General features: G+C 38.6%; 1 protein-coding gene across 19 annotated transcripts in view; it reads left to right on the top strand.

Annotated features, from left to right (window-relative positions):
* The window catches only part of DLG2 (discs large MAGUK scaffold protein 2), a 2,400,703-nt gene that overhangs the window by 852,932 nt on the left and 1,522,094 nt on the right, over nucleotides 1-25,677 (top strand). For 6 of the 19 annotated variants that reach the window (XM_058306110.1, XM_058306108.1, XM_058306096.1 and 3 more), the window contains exon 1: nucleotides 13,119-13,463. The exons of 8 other annotated variants lie outside the window; for them this stretch is intronic. In XM_058306110.1, the coding sequence (XP_058162093.1) occupies nucleotides 13,422-13,463 (42 nt within the window). In that variant the 5' untranslated portion in view covers nucleotides 13,119-13,421. Of the gene's footprint in view, nucleotides 1-12,200; nucleotides 13,464-25,677 lie in introns of those variants that run through there. 5 more of the 19 variants (XM_058306093.1, XM_058306090.2, XM_058306082.1 and 2 more) reach the window with 4 other exon arrangements.

Raw genomic sequence — 25,677 nt, 5'->3', positions numbered from 1 at the left:
AGCCAGTGTGTTGAGTCAGAGTCAGTGTGGAACATTAGGAAGTGGTTGGACAGTGATGTGATGGCTTTCCTAAACAAGTTGTGCGTGAAGGAAGAGAGAGCAGTGGCTTGATATGGAAGAGCGATTAGGGGTAAACATTGCGCCTTTAATTATTTTTAAGTTGGGAGAGATTTTAGCATGCTTAACTTATCTTGGGAGAAGACTGACTAGAGAGAAGAGTTGCAGAACTGATGAGAGAACATTTGCTGGAGCTCCCGACACAGTGGGAAGCTTGGGATACAGGAGGACACGATTGCCTTGGGTAGGAAAGGTGGTGCTGTTTTGTAACAGGAGGAACAAAGAGAGGATGGGAAAACCACGTGTTGTATTTTTAATTCTACTTTGTGGCAGAATCTAAGGACTTCCAGCCTGCTGGCTTTTATTTTCTCTGAGAGGTAGAGGGCCAAGTCATCTGTGAAGAGGAACAGAATGGAGTCAAGTGTGGGTGTGAGGAGAGTAGTGCCTGTTTGAGATCACTGTTGGAAAGAGTAGGGCAGTGGAGGTTCAGACAAATGATAGGATTATCAGGCAGTGTGGGTGCCCTATTAAGACTTTTTACTTCTCTATTATGAGCTGCTCATCAGTCTTATCAGTTCATGAAAAATAATTAAACAATAATATGGACCCAAGGGAACTATCTTTCAGCTCTCATGTGTTCTTTACCTTTGAGAAGCTTAAAATGGTGTTAAGGAGACAAACCTTAAGCACAAAAAGCAGTGAAAGAACAATACAAGGCAGTGTAGATTCAAGTACTAAATTGGGCAGTTCAGTCAATACATGCTTTAGGAATTCAGAAAAAAGAGTCTGTACGGGCTGATCTCATTAGGGAAAATCTCACAGAAAGATGGGCTCAGATCTGATCTTTAAAGGATGACTGGATTTTGAGGTGGTCACTCCCTGAAGCCTCATTTTTTTGTTCTTTGGGTAAGACATGTCCATCCCATAGTCCTTCCAGTCTGATAATCAGATCATCGTTCTTAAATTATTCTCTTCCTGTAGAAATCTAGAAAAGTAGACTTTTAAGCTCCAGAGTGTATATAGAAACTCTTTAGGACTGTACAGGGCCCCGAGTAATTGTGGTGGGAAATTTAAAGGAATCTTTGCAACTTCTTTTCCTAAGTTCACATCAGTTCTCAGGCTGTGTGCTCAAGTGGTTCCCAGTGGGAACAGTACCATCACCTATGGGCTACACCACTGGCATTTTAGTAGTTTGTGAAGATATTTTTGCTTAAAAGCAATGTAAGGGGGCATGCTACTGGCAGTGAGTGAGTGGGCAGGAAGTGGGAGAGAGCTCAGGGCTGCTGGATCATCCAAGAGACAGTCCTGCACAGTAAAGCATTGCCCCACATCCTATTCTTCTTTTTAACCCATCCCCCCCACCCCCAGATGGCTCCCTTGTCTGTCTGCTTGTTGTCTGCTCATTGTGTCCATTTGTTGCCTGCTCATCTTCTTCCAAGAGGCACCAGTAACTGAACCCAGGACCTCCCATGTGGGAGGCAGGTGTCCAATTGCTTGAGCCATGCCTGTGCCTACTCATTGTGTCTGCTCATTGTGTCTGCTTGTTCATCAGCTCATTGTATTAGCCCATTGAATCTGCTTTCTTCTTTAGGATGCACCTGGAATCGAACCTGGGATCTCCCATATAGGAGGCAGGCACCCAACTGCTTGAGCCACATCCACTCCCCATCCTATACTTTTTAAATGCAGTATTCCATTAGACATTCATATAGATTGGAAACCTAAATACCATTACCTGAGCCTAGGACCTAAACTCCATTTTACTTAAACACCAAGCATCGATTTTCCATGAACTGCTCTTCCTGTGGGCTCCAGCTTTTCCATTCAACCCTGTGCCCTGCCTGGGAAGATGGCAAGCCAAAGGCAGCCCTTCCTGTCCCTGCACAGGACTCCCCTCTCAGGACGCACCTACCCACCAGGCCTGGTGTTGACGTGGAGGCAGAAACACCATCCGAGAATGTTTTCTGGATCATCCAAGAAAGACTCCCCTTGGTATTAGTTTGCTACAGGGCATCCAATGCAAAAATACCAGAAATGGGTTATTTTTTATGAAGGGATTTATGAGGGGGGAAGGTTTATAGTTTTGAGGCTGTGAAAATGTCCAAATCAAGGCATCAGCAGAGGTGCTTTCTCACCAATAGCTGCCACGTGGTGAGGCTAGATGGCGGGTCTGCTGGTCTCTCACTACTTTCTCCTGGAGCTCAGCTGTGGACAATCAGGCATCTCTCCCTGGGCCCCATCTCATGAGCCTCTTGTGGCTTCTCTGTAGCTATGGACAAAACTGGAGTTCTCTCTCCCTCATGGCAGGATCAAAATGGCAGAGCTCCCTCTTCCGTGTGTGTCTTTTTCTCTGTGTTTTCAGTTTATATAAGACCCAGCAAGAGGACTAAGACCTAACCTGGGTCATGCCTCACTGACATCGTCCAATCAAAAGCCCTAAATTGATCTAATCAAGTAATCGAATCGAAGGCCCCTTAGTTGAATTTAGTGCAATAACAGGGCTCCACACCCAAAGGAATGTATTTATTCAAGAACAATCTTTCCTGGGATTCACAAAGAGCTTCAAATCATCGTAGTTGTGACTATTATGATGGTGTGGTTATGTAAAGGCAGTGTGGGTCTCAGAGAAGAAACAACGGAAGGAAGAGAAAAAATTTGAGAAGAAAGTGGCAAGAAGTATGAGGAGAGGCTAAGGCAGCATGGCATGGCAGGGCTGTCGGCTCCCCTCCTGTCTTGCTGGCAGAAACCCACTTTGCTCACAGGTGGAGGAGCCCTCTGCCTGCCATGGCCCATGCGGTGAACTGGGACCGGCTTAGATGCTCCTTCTCCTGGCCAGTGACTGGCTCATCAGTGTCCCAGTTCTGGCGAACAGAATCTGAGGGATAGTCTCCTGGGGGGCCTCTGGGAGAATTTCCTCCTCCTTGATAGAGAGAGAGATGAGGGGAAGTCTCTTCCCTCCTCCCCATCCACAGCTAGCTCCTCCAGGGTCTTGTCCAGTTTCACCTGCCATTAAGCACCTGACCTGGATAATTATGGATTCACATTTCTCACCAGCTCCCGCCACCACCCATACCTTCCCGCCTTGGATGCTGGCATGTGTGGCTTGAAGAGCAGCAGTCTTGCAACAGAGAAGAAAGCCAGAGCCTTATAGAGAAGCTGACCCAGAGGACTGACGTTGCTGAACCAACAATCTTGCAGTCCCTGAAAACTTCTTCATTATTATTAATTTTCAATTAATATTTCCTTGTTTCAGGTAAACTATCTGCATCACTTCAACTCTTCACATCATCATCATTTATTGAATGCTTACGGAGAAGAGAATAAGGAATTAGTAGCCATGTCTAAAAAGCTCCAAAAGAGTGGATAAAGTGTAGTAGTTTGATGTAGTTATGAATTCCAAAAATAGATATTGGATATGTTTGTAAACTGTTCTGTATCTGGCTGGTGTGATTAAATTAAGATTAGGGCTTTGAATGGCCCACATCAGTAGGGTGTTGAGTCTCCACCCCTTGGTAGGTGGAGACCCTTGGTAGGTGGGGACTTACAGATAAAAGGCATTGGCAAAGGACAGAGTTGGAGATTTTGATATTGGAGTTTTGATTTGGAGTTTGATGCTGGAGTCTTAAGCTGGAGCTCCAGAACTAAGCACATGGAGGAAAGAGAAGCAAGCCCCAGGAAGAGAGGACCTGAGCCTGGAGAAGAACACAGAGGAATAAAGACAGCTCCTTAGCCATGGCAGAAACCTCAGGGAAAGAAACAGCCATTTGCCTGATAGTCTACAGCTGACCTTGTAGAGAGAGGCAAAGCCTAGAGAGCCTCATAGTCTACAGCTGACCTTGTGGGGAAAACACAAGACCTGAGCCCAGGGAGAAGCAGACCTGGGAAGAGAGGAACCCAGGAAGCCTGAACCCTTGAAGATGTTGGCAGCCATCTTGCTCCAACACGTGGAAATAGACTTTGGTAAAGGAGGTAACTTATGCTTTAAGTCCTGATATCTATAAGCTCCTGCCCCAAATAAATATCCTTTATAAAAACCAACAGACTTCTGGTATTTTGCATCAGCACCCCTTTGGCTGACTAATACAATAGGTTTCTGAGTAAACCAATACGTCCCATTAAAAAAGCAAACAGTATTAAAAAACAAAACAAAATCCCCATTAATCCCCATCTTCAAATTGCCCTCTTAGAGGCAGCCACAGTTAAACTTGTTAGGTATGCTTTCTATGTTTATATCAAAATATGTTTTTTATACAAATAAAGTAACATTATACAGTTCTGCAATTTATAAACCTATATAGAGGATATTTTCACAAGCCAGCACATATTAGCTAATCTCTTTTGATGGATTTTTCAGCCTGTAAACTTCTTGATGTGTGAGACAAAGAATGCTCTTATGGTTTAAGCCATTTGTAATCGAGCATTCCATTGTCAAGAGACCCAAGGATCATCCCTGCCATGGAAGAGAACTTCACAGTTTACAAAGCACTCTTGCATGCATTTTTCTTATTTGGTCCTCACAATAGGCAAGCTAGTGATCTTAGCTCTTTTTAAAAATAAATGAGGAAACTGAGGCCAGAGAAGACAAATGACCCCATATTCACACAGCTAATTGGTGGTAGATCTGTTATCACAGATCAGGGCTTCTGACTCCTGGTCCAGTAGTACACTTTTTGCTTTGCTTGTTTTGTTTTTATTTCATTGTTTTATTTTTTCTAACAAATCAATTTTATTGATACCTGTTAATAAAGCATACAGTCATCCAAAGTGTACAATCAATGTTATTTGGTATAATCATATTGTTGAGCATTCATCACGTCAATCATTATTAGAGCATTTCATTATTTAAATAATAATAATAATAAACCAAAAAAAAAAAGACAAAAAGCCCACCAAAAACATCAAGCATCTTTTGCATGAATATAACATTCATTGAATTTTTTCAAGGATACAACTTCTGTATCAGATGAAATGAGTGTTTCTTGTTTTTTCTAGAACTTTGCGAGAGTTTTCACCAAATCAGAATATTATGTCACTGATAACAATGCTGCTTGTGACATTTGAGTAGCTAATTCAATACATCTTTTTCTCTCTGCATATGTGGGTAGATACCCGACCATTTAATTATGCATTGGTTTCCTTTAGCCTGAGCGTTCCCATTTATTTTGTTTTAGACTATTTGGTTTAGTTTTCTTTTATAGTATATTCTGTTGAAAATTTTAAATTGAATGTAAAAGTAGTCTATATTATCTATTTTATCAAGATAGTAAATAGAATATTCCCAAGAGTTGTATATAAGGGGAGTGTGATGTCTGAGTTGAGGCACTGGGGCCTTGAGAGCTTGGCTCTGAGCTTTGGAAACCTCAGATGGAATTCCACCTCCAGCTGCTGTACAGATTTGGAAAATTCATTTAAACACCATGACACTTTTCCTCACTAAATACAAGGGGGTGAGGAGAGGATCTTCAAGGCTAACACAAGGTTCAAGAACCAGATGGGATAAATCCCTCCTTCCTGAAGTGGGACAAGAGTACCCTAGGCATACACACCATAGGCTTGTCAGAGGGTATGCCAAGTCATGAGATAAGCACTGTAAAATCTTCTGGACATTAAATTTAGTGGCTTGTAAGTAATATAAAACACTACTTTATAACAAAGCAAGGATATACTGGCTACTTGCATTCAACATTTGAATGAACTTTTAAGATAAGAAAGACATCAGAGACATTTCCTTTTTGCCTATACCACCTATAGGGGAGTGAAGTGCATTCTCTTCTGCTTTTGGGGATATTTTGGTAGAAAATCCTGAGAACCTCTGAATTATATAAATATGCTTTGGAATTTTAAATTTTTATCATCTTAGGAAAACTCTAGGGAGGATGCAAGAAATTCTTCAGAGATTTAAACAATTCAGGGGATACCATGAGATGAATAAACTACTTGAAAATCCCCTTTATGGGTTATTGGAGATCCTGGGGAAGTTACGGATGGTCTACAAACACTTGCTGGGAATGTCCTAAGTAGTTAGAAGTTAGTCAAGAGGAGTGAAAACCTCTTTTTCCCTTTCCCTTTATCTCTATGGTTTTTATACTAAAAACTACCAATGGTTTTGTTTTTTTTTTAAGATTTATTTATTTATTTCTCTCCCCTTTCCCCCCACCCCCCTGCCCCGGTTGTCTGTTCTCTGTGTCTATTTGCTGTGTCTTCTTTGTCTGCTTCTGTTGTTGTCAGCGGCATAGGAATCTGTGTTTCTTTTTGTTGTGTCATCTTGTTGTGTCAGCTCTCCGTGTGGGCGGTGCCATTCCTGGGCAGGCTGCACTTTCTTTTGCACTGGGCGGCTCTCATTACGGGGTGCACTCTTTGCGTGTGGGGCTCCCCTACGTGGGGGCACCCCTGCGTGGCAGGGTACTCCTTGCGTGCATCAGCACTGCACATGGGCCAGCTCCACATGGGTCAAGGAGGCCGGGATTTGAACTGTGGACCTCCCATGTGGTAGACGGATGCCCTAACCACTGGGCCAAGTCCACTTCCCCCAATGATTAAATTTACTAGGCCAAATAGTTGGCACACTGTGACAGTTTGAATTTGGTGAACCCTAAAAAGGTTTTGTTTTTCCACTAATCCATTCTTGTGAGTGTGGGCCCTTTTGATTGGACTTAGTCAATGAGGTATGACTTAGGCTGAACCTCCACCCTTTTGTTGGGACTTACATAAAACACAGACAGAGACGAAAGGGAGACACGGAGAAAGGAAGCTGCCATTTTTGATCCTGCCATATGAGAAGGGACTGGAGAATGGGGCAACCAAAGCTGAAGCATGGAGCTCCCAAGAGGCTGGGTCCATGTAGCAGCTCAAGGCTGGAGAGACAGCTGCATGTCTGTTAGCTCACAGCGGAACTTGGGAAGAAAGTGGAGCACCCGAGACTGCCTGAGGAGGCCCATAAAGAGACAGCCCTATGCCTGGGTGCCAAGGCTGAGTACTAGGGGACTGTGGATTCTGGAGGGGAAGGCAGGAGCCTTGGAAGAAACCAGCCGCCATCTTTGCCACATGGCAGGACTCCATGGTGATCAGGAGCTGACTGTGGTGAGAAAGTACCTCTGGTGGTGCTTTGATTTGGATATTTCATGGCCTCAGAACTATAAGCGTTTACTTCAAAAGTCCCATCAAAAAGGTCAACCCATTTCTGGTACTTTGCATTGGCAGCCCTTTGGCAAACTAAGACTTACAACTAATTTATTTTTAACCCTTTCAACATCCCTGTGAAGTAGGTTTATCTTCATTTCCCAGAATACTTGGTAGCTTAGAGAGGTTGTATAACTTGGCCAAGGTCACACAGCTAGCAAGTGGCAGAAAAGAAATTAGAACCCAGGTTTTTGTTTGTTTTACTTGTTTACAAGTTCTAAGTGCTGTTAGATTTTCTAACAGGGAAAGGCTATCTAAGTGCTAGGGTTTATATGGTCCCTTGCTCACCCAGAATCTATCTCAGAGTCTTCAGCCACCACCTTAGAATTATCTCATTTGCACTGCTAATCATTTTCTCTTTATTTTCAGAACATTTCTCCTCTCTAAGGCCACTTCCTTGCCTGTTCTCTGGATTCCACCTCTCCTGTTTTTTGTGGTGCCTTAGCTATTAGTTTATTTCTTCTTTTAGATCTATGGTTCTCAAACCTTACTTACGTGAAGATCACCTGGAGGGTTCTTAACCCAGATTCTTGAGTCTCATACCTAGAGTTTCTGAAGCATTAGGTCTGGAGTATGACCTGAGAATTTGCATTTCTAACAAATTCCCTGTTTATGCTGCTGCTGCTAGCCCAAAGACCACATTTTGAGAACCAGTGCTCTAGAGTATAGAGCAGGGATTGGCAAATATGGTCCATGAGCCAAATCTGGCCCATATACTATTTTTGTACGGCCTACAAGCTAAGGATTGTTTTACATTTTTTAATTGTTAAAAAAAAACAAAAGAATATTATTTCCTGACATGCAAACATTGTATGGAATTCAAATTTTAATGTTTGTAAGTAAAGTTTTATTTAAACCTATTTATATAATGTCTTTTGGACTACAATGAAAAAATTGAGTAGTTGTGACAGAGATTCCTGCAAACCTAAAACAATTACTCCTTGGCCCTTTGTAGAATAAATTTATTAACGTTTGCTTTACACAAGGGTTCTCAGTCCTGGCTGCTCACTGGAATCCCCTGGGACACTTTATAAACTACCAATGCCTGGATGCCACCAGACAATGTCTGTTGATATGGACAAATAGTCCAACTCTTTACTTTATAGAGAAAGGAAATGAGGCCCAGAGATATGAAGTATTTGTCCATATTAACAGACATTGTTACTGTTATTATATTTATAATTTTTAGTTACATATTGCTTTAATGTTTTCAGATACTTTTTACCAGAAAAAAAAGTTGATATTTTTTAAAGTACTGGATACTCATGGTTAAATAAAAATAAAGAAAAAGAAACCAAATGTATGTAGATATCATGTTCTAAATTCAGTGCAGAAGTTGAAAATGGACTACATAAAGTTTATACTTAGCCACTTTTTTTTCCACTTGAGAACCAAATAAAGTAGTTAGCTTGTGTTTAGAGCTCCATTTTAAGAAAACTATATGCACATAGGAGGATTACATGTATTACAGGGTGATGTGCATACTGCAAGAAGCACTCATGAACTAAAACCAACTCAGAAATGAGCAGATTCCCACCCCCATCTCATGATCTTTCCCTGATCTTTGCTCATTGAGTGCAACAGCGGCAAATCCCTGCACACCTCCTAGGATTTCCTCTTTCCCTGTGTTTTTCTCTCTTTTGCTGAGAGAAGATATTTAAATAAACAGTTCATTGTGGATGATTCCACTGTAGTATAGAAAGGTATAAAGTGAAAAATGAAAGGTTATGTCTCACTCCCATCCCTAAGCCAAATCCCACCACCCACTGATCGACACTGTTAATATTTTATACACATCTACACATACAATTATATTAAATATATACCCCAAAATAGTCCCATAATATGCAAACTCTTCAGCAATCTTTTTGCATTTAACCTTATTACTTGGACATCATTCTGTATGTGTAGTGTATTTTATATATATATATATATATATATATATCTCAACATTTTTCTAATAATTGCATGATATTCTGCGTTATAATCTGTAATCTTCCCACTACAGGATATTTAGCTACTTTTTAAATACATATACCTGGGTTTAATTCCTGAAAGTGGTGCCTTTTTAAAATATTTGATAAATAATTCCAAATTACCTTCCAAAAAAATTTTTACCAGTTAATACATCCTCATGAGTATTCAGTAATATCAATTAAAAGGACCTTTTCCTAATGTATATGCTTTTATTTAAATATGAGTGAGGTTGAGCATTTTTCATGTGTTTTATTACCTTTTGTGAATTGCCACTTTGTTATTTGCCTATTTTTTCATTGTTTTATATTTTTCTTAGTGATTTATGAAAGTTCTTTCTATTTTAAGGAAATTTCCCAACAAATATGTCACAAATATTTTACGGTTTGTTATTTGTCATTGTATATAATTTAGTCAAGTGGAAGTTTCATATTTTTATTTAGTCACAAATTTTTTTCTTTTTTTTGAATGGCTTCAGTCATCTCCATTCCAATATTAAACAAAATTAAAACCAAATCTTTATTTTCTTCTAATATGTTTATGGTTTCAACTTTATATCTAAATCTTTGATCCATGTATGCTTTATTTTGATGAAGAATTCATCTTTAGCCTTCTCAATAATACTATGAGTTAAATGTCATCTTCATTTTACAAATAGTAAAGGGACTGACATAGAAGAAATTTCCCAGGGCTACTCACTTGTAAATGTTGGAGCCTGGATTTATTTTATTGATGCCAAAAATATGTAGCCAGTTGTAATTTCCTTATACAGTAGCAAATGTACTTCTTCTAGCAGACACATAGACCTGTTGAAGCATTACATTAGCCTAAAAACAATCAGACTAACTTTTTAGTGGGATGTTATCATGGTAGCTGTGCCTCATTTCCTGCATGTATAAAAGGAGACTAGTAAGTCAGCTATCTATTTTAGTCTTCTTAGAAAAATTAGGCAATAAATCTGTAAGTATAGTCCATGTCTACACTGAGGTTCTGTGGAATGGATAAAAGAATATGGGAGTTTTAAGCAGGTTTTCAAGTCTAAGAGCCTTTCTTAAGAATGTGTACACATTAAAACTATATCTGAAAATGTGGAATTTTATTCAGCCACAAAAAGGAACCAAGTTCTGATACGTGATACCACATGGATGAGCCTTGAAAACATTTTGAGTGAAATAAGCCAGACACAAATGGGCAAATATTGTATGCTCTCACTTATGTTAAATAATTAGAATATGCAAATTCATAGAGTCAGAAACTAGAATGCAGGTTACTGGGAGCAGGGTTGGGTAGGAATGGGGAATCAATGCATAATGGATATAGAGTTTCTGTTTGGGTTGTAGAGAAATTTTGGTAATGGATGGTGGTGATGAGATTAACATCACTGAGTTATATATTTAAAAGTGGTTAAAATGGAAAATGTTAGGTCTTATTTGTTACCGGAATAAAAATTTTAAAAGGGAGCAAATGTGGCTGAAGCAGTTGAATGCCCACCTCCCATATGAGAGATCCCAGTTCCATTCTTGGCGCCTCCTGAAAACAAAAACAAAAACACACAACATGCAAAACAGACAAACCAACTCAGGGAAGCCAATATGACTCAGTGGTTGAGCACTGGCTTCCCACATACGAGGTCCTGGGTGCAATCTCCAGCAACTCAAAAAAAAACAACATAGAACTACACAACACAGTAAACCCTAATGTAAACTATGGATTACATTTAATAGTATGATTATAATTTTGTTTCATCAACTGTAAAATAAAAATATACCACACTAATTGTTAATAGGAAAAATTGTATATACATGGAGAGGGTCATACAGGAACTCTATATTTTCTCCATGGTTCTTCTGTAAACCAACAACTTCTTTAATAAAAATAAATATTTAAAAAGTCTATATACTAAAAGAGAAGAGAAACTTTTATTTTTTTTTTTAAATAACTGTACCTGAAACCTTATCAGAAAACCTTCCTGGTTGCTTTGGTGGAAAAATCTACATGTGCTCTTTCACTTGTAACTTCATATTTGTTTAATTGTTGCCTGTGAACTGCTCTGAGACTTAAAACATTCTCCAGCTCTTCCTTTTGCTCTCTCCCCTGCTATCTGGGGTCTATTGAAATAATAACAAAATAGATAAAACATTGCTTTTTCCCTTCCTAATGGGAAAAAATATTTAACAAGACTTATTCACAGGTTGAAAAATTGGTTTTTAAAAATCCTCTGGGTCCTCAATGGAGAATGGCACTTCTTAACTTCTACGTTTTCCATGGCATTGAGTTGCTATGTTTGGATTCATTTATGGGAAGAGCTGCAGGAAATGTGGCCTGCTATGACCTCAGGAGACAGTGTTTTATTAGCTGAAATATTTGATTCTGCATTTAAAGCCAATGATAAAACTTGTGTAATAATGAGAGTCAGGCACCCATGTCCATTTTTTTAATGTCCTGGAAGTCACAACTGGTTGTGTTGCAGGTGCTTAAGATTTGTAAATTCTTGACTCATATGACAGACAGAACTGGGAATCAAATTAAGTGGCTGCCTCCTCTTACATTGCTAAAGAATCTCCAGCCTAAGACAAGATTGCCTTTTCCTTCCTAAAAAAAGGCACAAACAATGACAGCCCAAAATAGCTATTTAGTCAGAACTGACGACACTTTCTGAACGCTTGTCATTAAGAGAGAAACAGAAGATCTTGCTTCTCTTCTTCCTTTAATTTCTCTCCCTTAAACACGGTACTTCCTCTTGAAGCTGCGTCTCCTCATTGCCCAAGAGAAATGCCCAGGGCCTCTGACAGTGCCTCAGCACTACTGCAGGTTCCAGAGGGGAGGTGGTTTATGCAAAACAGATTAAAGAAAAATCCTAAAAGTCACTGCAGCTTTTTCCAGTGCGTTATGCTGATCTTCTCTGTTGCTGTAAGCTGATGGGGAGTGTTGTGGCAAAGATATACCCACTCTTTTTCCTCTCACAATTTTTGCTGCAGTGAGAACTGTTCATCTCTGTTTGCATTTAGCCAGATAGCGTTAGCATTCTAGCTGAACATTAGGGCTTCCTAAGGCTGGAAATAAGAGTTTTGAACCCTAAATTGTACTTCGTCCTTTGACTCAGTAAAAATTGAGTTAATTGGCAGCATCGGGTGCCTGGCAGGAATGACAACAGCCAGTAGGATTAGAAGATGTTTTTGAATTAATTTTTTTCCCTTATGGCTTCATGGGGACAGAAGCTTTTATTTTTCTCTTCAGCTCTCTCCCTTCTAGAGCCAGCTGATCATTTTACATTCAAGAGCAGTAGCTCCTGAATCTGAGGTTATGTTATCCCCTGGAATCCTCTGTCTTCCTTCCAATCCCCTCTTGTATATTGACTGTCATTTACCATTAAAGCATAGTTTTTTGAAAATTGGGCACATCGTTTTGTTCGAGAGCTTAGCAACTTTAGATTTCCCTGGAAGATGTAGCAGATATTATAGGACAGGGAAGTAGAAGGTGGTACTTCTTAGCCGTGTCACCGCCGATCACCTCAGGGGAACCCAGCTCTCATATTAGGGGACTTTATGAGATGTGAGCCTTTGGTCCTGGCTCTGTTCCACACAGAGAAGCAGAATGAGATGAGTTTGCAGTGATTTGTAGTATTTGCCAAACTGGGTGCTGCATCAGAATAGCCTGGAATATAGTGCAGAGTCCACGTTAAACATCCAAAGAGAAAAGGGTTTCCTCTTTATTTACAATCTGCCCGATGTAATCCCATTGTGAAGTATCTAATAGGATAACACCAGGACTCTCCAGAAATATAAGTAACTCATTGGTTAAATTTCAATTCTTCACCTTTCCCCCCACCCCCCTCCTTACTGGGTGAGCTCATCACCCCCCCCCCCCCCCCCCCCGTTCTTTTTCTTTCTTTCTTTTTTTTTTTTTTTAACCCAGTGATTTAAAATGCTAGAAGGAAAAGCAACTGAGGTCTTAACTTTCAGATGCTGAAATCTCGGCTAATTGAAATTACTGGGCACAGTGCTATATATAGCCAATGAAGAGATTTTGAGCTCTCACTCAGTGCCTTCAAGACATGTCGTTTTGTAGTCAGAGAAAACAGAGATCAATGCATTTTCAAACTGACAGAGGGAACGGATGCTCCTTACTAGCACATGCCCAGGATCGTGTGTGTGGGGCTTGCGCTGTGCTGAGAAGCTGAATACCGGTCCATATGCTCCTTATTTACTGCAATGTTCTTTGCATGTTACTGTGCACTCCGGACTAACGTGAAGGTAAGAGGAGGCGAGCCGGCAACTGGGCACAATGTACATGTTAAACCAGCTGCAGAAAATGTCTACCTTCTGTAGCTTCAGGACTTTTCGGATTGCTGGCTGAGCAGGCAGATTATTACAGGTGGTTGCAAGGGCTTTGTTTTATTGTTGCCGGTGCAGCCTTGCTGGGGGAGCATGTTGGAACGCTGCTGTGAAGTGACCTTCAGGTTTAACTATTTGTAATTCAGGTTCACGCTCACACTTGGGGATGGGGGGGGGGGTAGAAAAGATGAAAATTATTTAGGTAGGCCAGAAGCAAGAAATCAGAGAAGGTAAAAGCTGTAGAGCATGCTTTAGATTAAGATTTAAAGTCTCTCTTTTAAAAAGTGCTGTGAGCTGCCTGTGTTTGTGCTGCTTAATTGTTTAAAAGGCAAAGGGGCTGTCATGGCATTAAGATATCATCTGGGGGGTGCCAGACCATCCCGTGCATATAAACAACTGATTGTCCCTGGGAACTGGAGGTATTGATCAGACAAGCCCTCAGCTCCCGGTGGGCTGCTTGCTTTAGTTGTGTGGGCGCTGCTGCCTGGGTGTTGCCACCCCGCTGACATTCACTTGTCTGTGGCTAACGCGCTTCCGAAGTTGAGCCTAAGTTTGGGAGATTTACCCTTTGTCAGGATTGAGGGCATTGTTATTGGAAAGGTTTTCTGACACTGTGTTCATTCAGCACTGAGCCAGACAGGCCAGCTCTGGACTTCCAGTTGCATAATTTAAGTGAATTGCATCCTCCGTTAACATTTTGAGTTTGTATTTCTTATTGAAAGAAGTCCAAAAGGAAGTGTTTGCCTTTGAGGAAAAGAAAAAAAAAAAGGACTTATTACCTAAAAGTAGGAATCTTTACAAAATGTCAATGTAAAGTGTTTCCCCTTATATTTTACTGGGGGAGAGTTTTAATGTGTCTGGGTACTGAAGTTTTATTTCCTGTCCTTATAAGTTTTATTAACAGAACTCCCTGCTGCTCACTCTTTTGTAAGCCTTTTGTTTTCTAGTTGCATTTCAAACAGGTAGTATTTATGTTTTGATGACCAACTCTTTTAAAACTACAGCCCGGAAGCAGTCTGTGGATCATTTTGTAGAGTTCTACAGAATTTACTTTTTGTTATTTTAAAAATTAACTTCAGCAGCCAATTTTCTTCCATGCATACGATGAAGATAGTAAACAATTTGGAAAGAGATATTTTCAAATATGGACAGTAGGCTCAAATATCCATTTGTCTTTCTCCATCACCATCTCTTATTTCAAACTGTGGCTATGGCATGCATTGTTTTATAACCTCAATAAATTGTAAATGTTTTCCCTCCTCATCTTCTTATTAGAAGGAGGAAAATACTTTCTTTAGTAGGAGCTTTATAAATAATTCAGATTAAGAGAAAACAATTATTTTGATGTTTCATTATTAAATTTTAGAAGTTCAGGAAAACCTGAGTCCAAAGTTCCTTTGGTATGGATTTGAAGAGATCTCTTTTTACTCAGCAGTTCCACATTGTGGCTTAGCTTTAAATTTTTTTTCACTTAAATTTATAAGCAAAGGAATAAAAAAGACTTTTATCAACGTCTTAGCTAAATTCAGATGACTTTTGGAGAATATAATTTTAGTACCTTGACTAATCTGTACTGAAATATAGACATTTCTGATGCATTAATCAATAGAAACTCAAGCCATGCACACTGCCATATGTAACATATATAACCTTGCTGAGTAGATTAACTTCAAGTTTAAATATGGGTACACCCTTCAATAATTAGCTCTTACGATTTCTTGCATGATATAATTTTAGGATTAACTTTTACTTCTGAGGCAGCAAGGTTTGCAAAAGAGTTTGTAGTTCACTTGTGGTCTGATAGTTCACCAAGTTGGTGCAATAAGGTCTTACCTGATATATTTACTTTTATTTTATTATATTTTATATTTTCAAGTGTTTGGTTTTATTTCCATTACAGCTAGAATTACTTATTTACTTTGTTCTGGTAAAGTCTTTTTCATGGTCCATACTTTCTCATATTTGTCATGATTTTGCACTGATTTAACATAAGTTTCTTAACTGTGCAGAATAGGTTAGATCACATTATATCCACTATGTCAGAATATCTTTTATTCTAGAATGAGTATTTTGTTAATTGAACCTTAAAATGTAATACAACCAGAAGGATGTTTTCATTTATTTTACATAGGTTTTTATGTAGCAATCAAGGTGTTAAATCTGGACCGCTAGCATGCACATGAGTGTGTACATATAAAACTATATACATTGCAGATGTCAAAGTATGTGACCCCTAGGTCACCATTTGTTCATATTCATTCATCTATCAAACATGTTTTTGAATGAAAACTATGATTTATGCACTATGTGAGAAGTGTCTGGGGTATGAAGAGCAATAGAAAACAATCCTTGCTTTCAAGATGCTTCCAGTAAAGAAGACACAGAGACACCGACATATAAACAAGCAAGTATTTTAAGTATTACAGGGTCTGCAGTGGAAGTCTGTAGGGCACTGTAGGAGCAAAAACATAACAACAACAACAAAAAACCAGTGGCCCAGTTTATCTGGACTGGACAGGGACGTTTTCACTATGTCATCTCTGAGTTGAATCTTGATAACTAATGGAGTTATGTCAAGGAGCCTGGAGTGAGGAAGGTATGCTGGGTAGAGAGAGTGACAAAAACGTGCAGCCAAGAAGCAGCATGTTTTGAAGAGCTCCAAATAGTTTGGAATGGATGGAGCATGGGGTCTTGCAAGGCTGAACAGAGAACTATTAGGCCAAAACATGACTATATGGAAGGAAAAGCCAATGCTGTGAGAATTGGCCGAATGATCACTGCAGCCTAACTTCCTTTGAGAATGGTGTTACTTTGCCACCTATTTCTAGAAGGAGAGCTTTCTACAGATGGAAAAGATATGAAAAGTTCTAGGCAAAAGCCATGATTTATGTTCTGTTTTCTTGTTAGCTTTAAGTTGTTTGGGCTAAAGCTTCATAGCATATAGGCTTGGGATTTTTTTTTTTTTTACTTTTTAAAGGATATGATTAGAACAATTTAATCTGCATTTACTCACATATAAAGAACCTATGTGATAATTATATAGATATGTAGTTCCACTTCCATCTGAAATTGTCTGCATTGTAGGAAAAGTACCAGTTTGATGGGGAAATATTCTGGAAGTTGTTGCAGCAGATGTCCATATGACTTTGCTTATGGAAATAGCTCTAATTTTAATAATAATGAGATTGGTCATGATAATTTACATCCAGGTTAATACTTTCTGCTTTTCTAAATATTTATGCTCTTCAACTCATTATTTTACTCCTTGCATCCCGCTGCTGCAAACACACCCACATACATACTTACAAACCTACAATCCCTGAATTAGGAGGGGTAAGATGTGGGACTAGGACTTGGATGAAATGGCCAGCCTCTGTGTTCCACAGTGTGCCAGAGGCAGCCCCAGGGCTCCTGCCTCTTGTTCCCTGGTTTGCTGCTCTTTCCACTAAATCCTGCTACCTACCCCATAGATTCAAGAATTCTGCCCTTTAATTTTTGAAATCCCTTGAAGGTATATATTAGAATGTTTCAGGGAAAAAAAAGAGTGTGACTGAATGGCTTAAAGCAAGAACCGCAGCTCTACAAGAACTATTCATACTTGTAAGAAGTGGGTGAGGGTCTACACTCCACATGTATTAGTTGCATAACTCGAGAAACTTTCTTAAATTATCTGAAGTTCAGGTTTTTCATCTGGAAAATAGGAATAATATTAACTCAGTTTATGTGCAATAAGGCAAGCAAACAGTGTTTTTAAAAAAGGTCTTAAATATAGTTGAGTACTCAATTTATCTCATAATTGATAAAGTAGAAACTTTGTGAGGCTTCTGATTTGCTTCAATAAGAAACATGTTAGGAAATTATAGGAATTGATCCAATTAAAACAAATCTATGATTATAAGAAACATATTCGTGTACAATGGCCCAGCCCCCTATTACTACCATGACTACCACATGGGAACCATATCCCAGAATGTAAGCTCCACGGAAGCCCTCATTGCATTTTGTTTTGCTCACTGGTGTATCATTAGCACCAAGAACAATACCATACACATAGTATGTGCATAATAAATATTTGTTAAATGGATGCAAACACTGAGTCCTAGGGTTCTCTTTATTACTCACTCAGCTTCTGATTATTTATCTTAATACTTGTTAAATTATTCTGGGAAAAAGAAAAAAAATGTAGACTTTGAAGTCTTATAGGTTTGGGTTTGAATACCGGATCTGGCAATCATAAACCACTTGCATTCAGTCACATACACTTTTGGATCTGCAGAGCCTGGTTGTAGAGCTAGGTTGGAGGGAATCAATAATTCAAACTAAACCAATTTATTGAATGCCTAAAAACTGTAGAATTCAGACACTGATCATGCTCATTTCCACTGGGTTTATTCAGTGAAGATGCTCTTCTCCAGACACCCCACACTTGTCTGCCTCTGAGCATTTGCTAGATTTTTCCAAAGGGAATCCTTTTTATATACCATGATGCTTGTTTAAATTGTATCCTTCCTTTAAGAAATAGTGCAGGATACCTGTCTTCCCAGAAGTTGGCCCCACCCACACTAACTCCACTGCTCTATCCCTTTGATTTAGTGAGTTCAATTTCTCCATCATTCATGGCAATTAATCTTATAGTGCTTTATATCTTTACTTGCATTATTATCTTACATTGTTAGATAACTTTTCTTATGTTTTGGAATTGCTCCCACCCTAACTAAGATTTTAAACATCCTGAGGACAGGAACTATATATTGATTTCTTCATTTTTTTTCTTAAAACTTCTTTCTGTTTTAGAAGTTCAAAATAGAATGATTAAAAAGTTGAAGAGGAAACTTTCAGAAACTGACTCCCTATGTTGCTGGCACCTACTCTTTGCTAGATTCTATGCTACATCCCACATATTGATACTTTTAATAAACACATTATTTGTTGTAGGCATGGTTTGGAATCATGTATTAGAATGTGTGGACAGTTTGTGTAATAACCTGTGTCTCATCCAAGTCAAGGGTGGTCCCAGTCAGGGGGCCAACTGAAAAATTGTCTCTTTTGAGATGCCAATAATGTATTAGTCCCTCACTGGGCCCCTATATTATGACCACCAAATAGTTGAATGCTTACTCAGAATATTGGGTTTATAATGTCCAAGTCTACTCAATATATTGGATTTATAGTTTCTAATGAGACCCTTTAATTAAAAATTAAAAAAGAAATAAGGCAAGGAGTTAATAAAGAGTAAAACAGCATCCTGAACGATAACAATAATAGCTAGCATATGTCTGGTTGTTAGAATGAACCATGGACTATGCCAAAAACTCCACATGTTCTCTCAAAATGCTTCCCAGGGATGTTTGATGTAAGCATTATCATCATTACTTTATAGACAAGGAAACTGATGTTTAGCAAGGAAATATAACTTGCTTAATGTCACACACAACTGTTATGTACCAGTGAAAACACTTTTTGAACCTAGGTCTGTACCACTATAAAATCTTTTAACCACCTTCATAAACAGATAATATAGGTATGTGAAACTATAATTAATTGATGTGCCCTGGACACCTGAACTCTTTTTGTTTTAATAAGATAAGGAATTGAGTAAACAATAAAATTGCCTATGTCTTATATGGTATGGACTTCTCATTCCTTCTCTTGGTATCTTTCTAATAAATGATGGCCAGAGTCAGAGCCTTAGCCTTCTTTCTGCATTCTATATTTAATCACTCACCAAATGTTTAATGAGCACCTATAGGTATCAGGCACCAACCTGGGTGATCCAGGGTGGAATAAAACAGACAACAATTCCACCCTCATAGAATTGATATGCTAAGCAAGGAGAGGGATAATAAACAAGACAAGTAAAATACAAAGTGATAAGTGCTTAGAAGAAAAACAAAATAAGGAAGGAGTCTTGAAAATGTGAAGGGGGAAGGGAGTTGTGGTTACAGTTTTGGTAGTCCATGAAGATCTCACTTAAAAGTGACTTTTGAGTAAAGATCTAAAGGCTGTGAGGGAGTTAGCCATGTAGCAAAAGGTAATAGAAAGTGCGAAGGCCCCGAGGTGGGCATATGCCTGACATGTTGAGGAACATCTAAGAAGCCAGTATGGCTGGAAAGAAAAAGGCCAAGAGAGCAGATCACGTGGGGCTTTACTGGTTGGGCTTCTCTCAGACAGGAAGCCATGAGGTTTTGACCAGAGGTGGAGCATATACTGATATTTTAACAGGATCACTCAGGCTGTGTTGAAAAGGGACTTTAAGAAGGTAAGAAGAGAAACCAGTTAGAAATTTTCTGCAGTAATCCAGGGAAGAGATGTTAATGGCTTGGTTCAGGCTGGTGCCAGTAATTCTGGTGAGAAGTGGCCCTCTTCTGTATATAATCTGAATTTTGGATACCTATCTTCTACCTTCTTTTTCTTCCTGGCCCTGACACTGAGTTCTCCGTAGCTATGAGATACTGGTTGTCAACTCTTCTATATTTGATTCATATTAATTAGAGCAACATGTTGTAATACTGTAGTTACCATTAGTAGTTTTATTGCTTTTTGGACCTCTGAACACTTTGAAGGTTAAATTACTCAAGGCTTGAATCATACATGTACATTCAAGACTTTATTTTCTCTTGGCGTCATATCTTCTGATCCTCAGGGGATACTATCCTTGTTCTTAAATGAATCTAATATAAACTTGAGGAAAGGAAGTATGTCAAACATGCATTTGTAGCCCCATTGCTTTGCACAATATCTGGCATATGGCAAATATCAATAAGTGTGTTTGCTGAATAAGTGAATGAATGAATGAATGAATGTAACTCAAGTGGCTGGACAAAGAGTGCCTTTTTGCATTGGGCTCATTACCACCAAATAAGAAAAGATAGATAGGGTGAAGCAGACTCTATTTTCAACAAATTGCCTCTCTAATGGAAAATGAATGCTTTTGTTATGACTCTATTTCTGCAATATCAGAATCTCTGGGAAGCAGCCTAGGAATCTGGAAATGAAATGACCCTAGGTGATTCTTATCATCAGGCAAGTTTGGGAAACACTGTCTAATGGCCTACATATGGAATTAATACAGTCAGTCAACTTTTTTGAGAAACTGCTGGGTGTAAATATTTGCCCGGGCAACATATAAGTGTAAAGTTAAAAAAAATTTTTTTTTTATTGCAACTCATAGCAAGAAATAAATTAAAATCAGGTGTCCCAGGTAGTGAGGAAGGGGCTGATGAGTGATAAAGCAGGCTGATTTACAGACTACAATTCCCCATTATAGATTATAAATGCCTAGGTTTTACTTGCGTGTTGATCCATGCAGGGGAAGAAGGCGACCAGAATTGGGGTCCAAAGAGGAGAGCGTGAATTCAGGTCTTGCACCTGCTTTTTAAACTGTTAATTATTCCAGCCCTTTGCTAATGGCATAGGAGGAGTCCCAGCCCTTTGCTGTTTTGATTGATTACTCCACCCTTCAATCCCCTGGGAGGGTCCAATGATAAAGACCTTGGGGAATATCCAGGGCTTCTCCTGACTTTGGGGGAAATTTTGTTCTGAATGGCAGAATCTTGTATGTGTGTGTAGGGGGGGGTCTTCCAGCAGCCATCTTGGGGTATCAGCATCCATGTGGATTTCTTGCCAGGTTCCAGATCCATCTATTGATTTCCTATCTTACTAGCCAGCTTCAGTCTCGCCAATTTACTGATTAGCTTATACATTTGGGAATCCATGGTTCAGCATTTACTTCCCCTGCCTTTGAGATTCAGCCTACAGCATATCTAATAGCAATAGCTAATGTTTTGATTAATACCTAAGGGTGTGGATGACCTGTTGGGTGCTGTTTGAAGATCTTCCCTCGTTTAATCTTCACAGTAACCCTAAGTGTAAGTCTACATTGTGGCTGATGGGTATGGGGAATGGCAGGAAGAGATGAGATGTGGAGGTGCCTTTGGGACTTAGAGTTGCCCTGGATGGTGCTTCAGGGGCAATCACCGGACATTGTAAATCCTCCCAGGGCCCACTGAATGGAATGTGGGAGAGTATGGGCCATGATATGGACCATTGACCATGAGGTGCAGAGATGCCCAGAGATGTACTTACCAAATGCAATGGATGTGTCATGATGATGGGAGTGAGTGTTGGGGGGGGGGGGGTGGTGGGGTGGGGGTGGTGGGGTTGAATGGGACCTCATATATTTTTTTAATGTAATATTTTTACAAAATCAATTAAAAAAAATATTTAAAAAAATAAAGCCGCCCAGCCTGAAAAGAAAGAGCAGCCTGCCCAGGAATGGCGCTGCCCACACTTCCCGTGCCGCTGACGACAACAGAAGCGGACAAAGAAACAAGACGCAGCAAATAGACACCAAGAACAGACAACCAGGGGAGGGGGGGGAATTAAATAAATAAATAAATCTTTAAAAAATAAAATAAATAAATAAATAAATAAATAAACCCACTTTACATCTGAGGGAACTAAGCCACAAAGGTTAGTACCTGGCCCTGAGCCTTACACGGCAAGTAAGAGATGGTACTGGGATAAATGCCCATCACAGGTGCCAATGCTCAGGCCAGGCCACCTCCTGGAAGGGTTCCTCTTTCAATCTGGACCTTTCTCTGGTGTTTGGTATGCTGGCCTTTCCAGATGGGTTGCTTTGAGTCCCATTTCAATGCCTTCTTTGAGATCCCCTCTGGCATTAGAAAAGAGCCTAATTTGCCTTTTTGGGTCTGTCATAGTTTCTTCCTTTAGCATGGGCAGGATGGATAACCTACACCGTCCTTTGGGGCTGGGGTGAGGGGTAAAGGAGGTGAGGTGTGGGGGTGGGGTGTGCTTTCACTTGCGACTTTCACAACTAATTGAAGTAAGACTACCATTTGAAAAGGGCCTATTTGCAATGCAAATGTAAAATTTGCACTTGTAATTAGAGCATTAAACAAGGCAATAAAACTCCCCAGGATGAACAGGTTTGTACTGAGGTTTAGAGAACCTAGCTCTTGGGAATTAGGGAAAACTGAACAATAAAACAGAGACCTTTGACCCTGGGAGTATTCCCTATTTCTCCAGTTTAAGCTAGCTCTTTTCTTTTGGCTTAGACTCAAAAAGACTTTGAACACTTTCAAAATTGGCAGAATTTAATTGAAAGAAGCTGAGAGAATGACTTTTTAAAAAATGACAAATTAAATAGTAGGAAAATTTTTTTTAGCATTCTCTTATTTATTATTTATTCTTAAAAGTTGTACCCAGATTTACATATTTCGAAAAGAATGCTCCTAGATTTATTTATTTTTAAAGGGTCTATCTGGATTTATTCTTTTAAGGATGCATCTAGATTGGAAAAGGAAAAGGAGGCAATGGGGAATGCAGATGAGCGAAGTGAACGTGGAAGGGAAAGGATCTCTGAAGATGATCCCTGAATCGTGTTGGAGAAGCTAAACATCCTTTTCACTTGTTTTAGATTTTTAGCGCTGTACTCAAACTCATTAGGAAAAGTAATCTAATCAGTTTTAAGTAGGTCAATAGGCATTGTATTTCTCAACCATATTTGTCATTATAAAAGTAAATATGAAGAAAGTAAATATACTCAATATAGGAATTATATAAAATACAGAAAAAGTCACGAGATTCACACTTGCTAATAAACTTGACACATGAAAGCTGAATTCTTTCATTTTTCTCCCTACACATGTGTGTGTATAGCATAATATAAGGATCAAGATATATTATTTGTAACCTGCATTCTCATCCAGTACTGTATCATAAGGACATTCTCATATTGTTAATAATTTTTCAAAAGCATCTCTTTTAGTGGCTACGTAATAGCAAAGGTTTTTTTTTTGTTTTGTTTTTTTAAGTAAATAAATAAGTAGACAGGGACAGAAAGCATTGTTTTTTTCAGACCATTACTTTTCACAGAGGATAGAAAGCTTTCAAGTACAAGCTTGGATTATCTTTGAAAAATGAGATGCAGTTTGGAAAAAATATACCGAGTCTGAGTTTCAAAAGGATCGTTGCCATTGTGCTTCAAACAGGGAAAAAATGTATACTTAATGCAAGTATGTTTCTCTAGTGAACACTGTCTCTACCTAACACTGTCTTTATGTAATCAAAGGTTAAGAATTAACAAATAATTATGATTGCTAAATCAATCTATAGATGCCTTTATATTATAAAATAGCAAAGCGTTAATACCTGAGTTACTGAAGCTGGCTAGAGAGGTCCCACCCTTCTAGCCAGCTCACTCTAGACTGAACCTCACCCTTGTGTATGCTTAGTATTGTGATGGTAGTTCTAGATTGAGCTCACCTTGGTGACTGACCTCTCTCTGTACTTCCTATCTCAAAATCTTAAAGTATGAAAATGATTGTAACTTTGTAACTTCCTCTGGTTTCCTGTCCACCCTCAGCTTGTTCAACCCTCATTGTTCATTAATGAAGGGCCCTGTGTCCAGCTCTACTGCAAGTATTCATTAGTAGTACCCTGATGTTATAAAATACTAGAATTTCTGTAGATCAGGGAGACAGTTTTTGGGCCATTTGAGAGGATTGACCTCCTTTGCTTGCACAACCAAATAAAACTTTTCTCTCTTTGACACTCTGGTGTCTCAGGAATTGGCCTTAAAGACGCAACAGGGGAGAAAGAACCTGCTTTTACTCATATTAACATCAAAATTTGCAACCTTGGAATCCAACCACAAAATTTGCTTGATGGCATAATCATTTCCTTAAAGGATAAGGATCCATAATCCTGAAAAGATTTGGAATAAATTATAGAACGACAAAAGAAAGTAAACCCTTTTATCAATTAGGTAATAATTGCATATTTTGGTAGTATATGTATTTGTATTTTATAAACAAATTTGGTGGATTCGATTATTTAGCCAATTAGTTTAGAATTTGAAGGAATTGATTTTGACTTGTATTTTAAGATAAAAGATAAGTCGTACCATTTATAAATTGTATTGCAACATATAAGAAAGCTTAAAACTCCCCATTTTTAAAGTTTAATTTATTAGATATACAAGAATTACTTAAATACTTAAGAAGGTTTGTTTGTTATTCAAATAAAGTATTTAAAAAAGAAATTTAATTTATTACATTTATAAATGCAAGTTAAAATATTTAAAGGAAATTTAATTAAGGTGTAAAATATTCCTTAATGGTGATTGTAAAAATATGCTAGATTATAAATAGAATAGTATGGTTATAAATTAAGCTTAACAGGTTAAGTAAGACCTAGGCTTTAAAAATTAAACGTTAATTTTGCAAGCTAAAAGAGCTCCAAGTAATATTTTCTGTACATAAAAGATTCCTTAAGCAAAACCAAAAAATTGCACATTGTGCTTCCTAGGGTTGTTGTAAAACTTAAATGGGGCAATGTAAATGAAAGCACGCTGTAAATTCTAGAACATGGTAAGAAATATTAAGATTTTTTTCTTCCAGTTGCTTTTCCTCAACCTGTTACTTTAGTCAAGAAATGTAGTCACCTCTCCTCTCCCCCAAAAATTAACTGTCTGGACCATCAGGAGCCAGACAGGTAGTGTCTTCTCCCAGAGGCATTTCTCGATCTCCTATTCTTTTATAGTGCTTTGTATTACTAGTCTAAGACTTAACTCAAGACCCCTTGTGTTGGAGATGTTTACATGTGTTTGTTTTCTTTACTAGAATGTATATTCTGATTCTTCTTCAGTTCATTTCTTTTAAACAGAGGCAATAGTTGAGCTTTGTCTATGTATTAATACTGTATTCTGTGTAAGGTACTGAACCATTAATAAGAAATGATGCCTGTGTCTGTATAAATAGTAGGTAATAAATTATTGAGTTTAATTTAATTTGAAATTTTAAAAAATCATTTCGCCTGAATAAAATCTATATTAAAATTTTAAGGAAAGCTACTGGTTATTTCAGGAAAAAAAATCAGTTAATGCAAATAGCAGGTAAGAAAAATTCAAAGCATGTTAAAGAAAAATTGAGGCTTTGCCAGTAAAATGAAAAGCACTTTTTCTTTAGGCCTAAAACATTGTTTTAGTGCAGATAAACAAGTTATAGACACTTTTGCAAATGGTTGGAGCAGTAGAGGTGGGGCTGGGAAGGAGGTGGTAAGACAGAACTGTGGATCCGTGATGAGAATCACTGTCGGGGCTGCCTGCCCC

The sequence above is a fragment of the Dasypus novemcinctus genome, chromosome 10 (genome assembly GCF_030445035.2).
Source record: "Dasypus novemcinctus isolate mDasNov1 chromosome 10, mDasNov1.1.hap2, whole genome shotgun sequence".
NCBI classification, from domain to species: Eukaryota; Metazoa; Chordata; class Mammalia; order Cingulata; family Dasypodidae; genus Dasypus; species Dasypus novemcinctus.
Note: the sequence above shows the minus strand (reverse complement) of the source record. Positions and strands in the feature narration are given on the sequence as shown.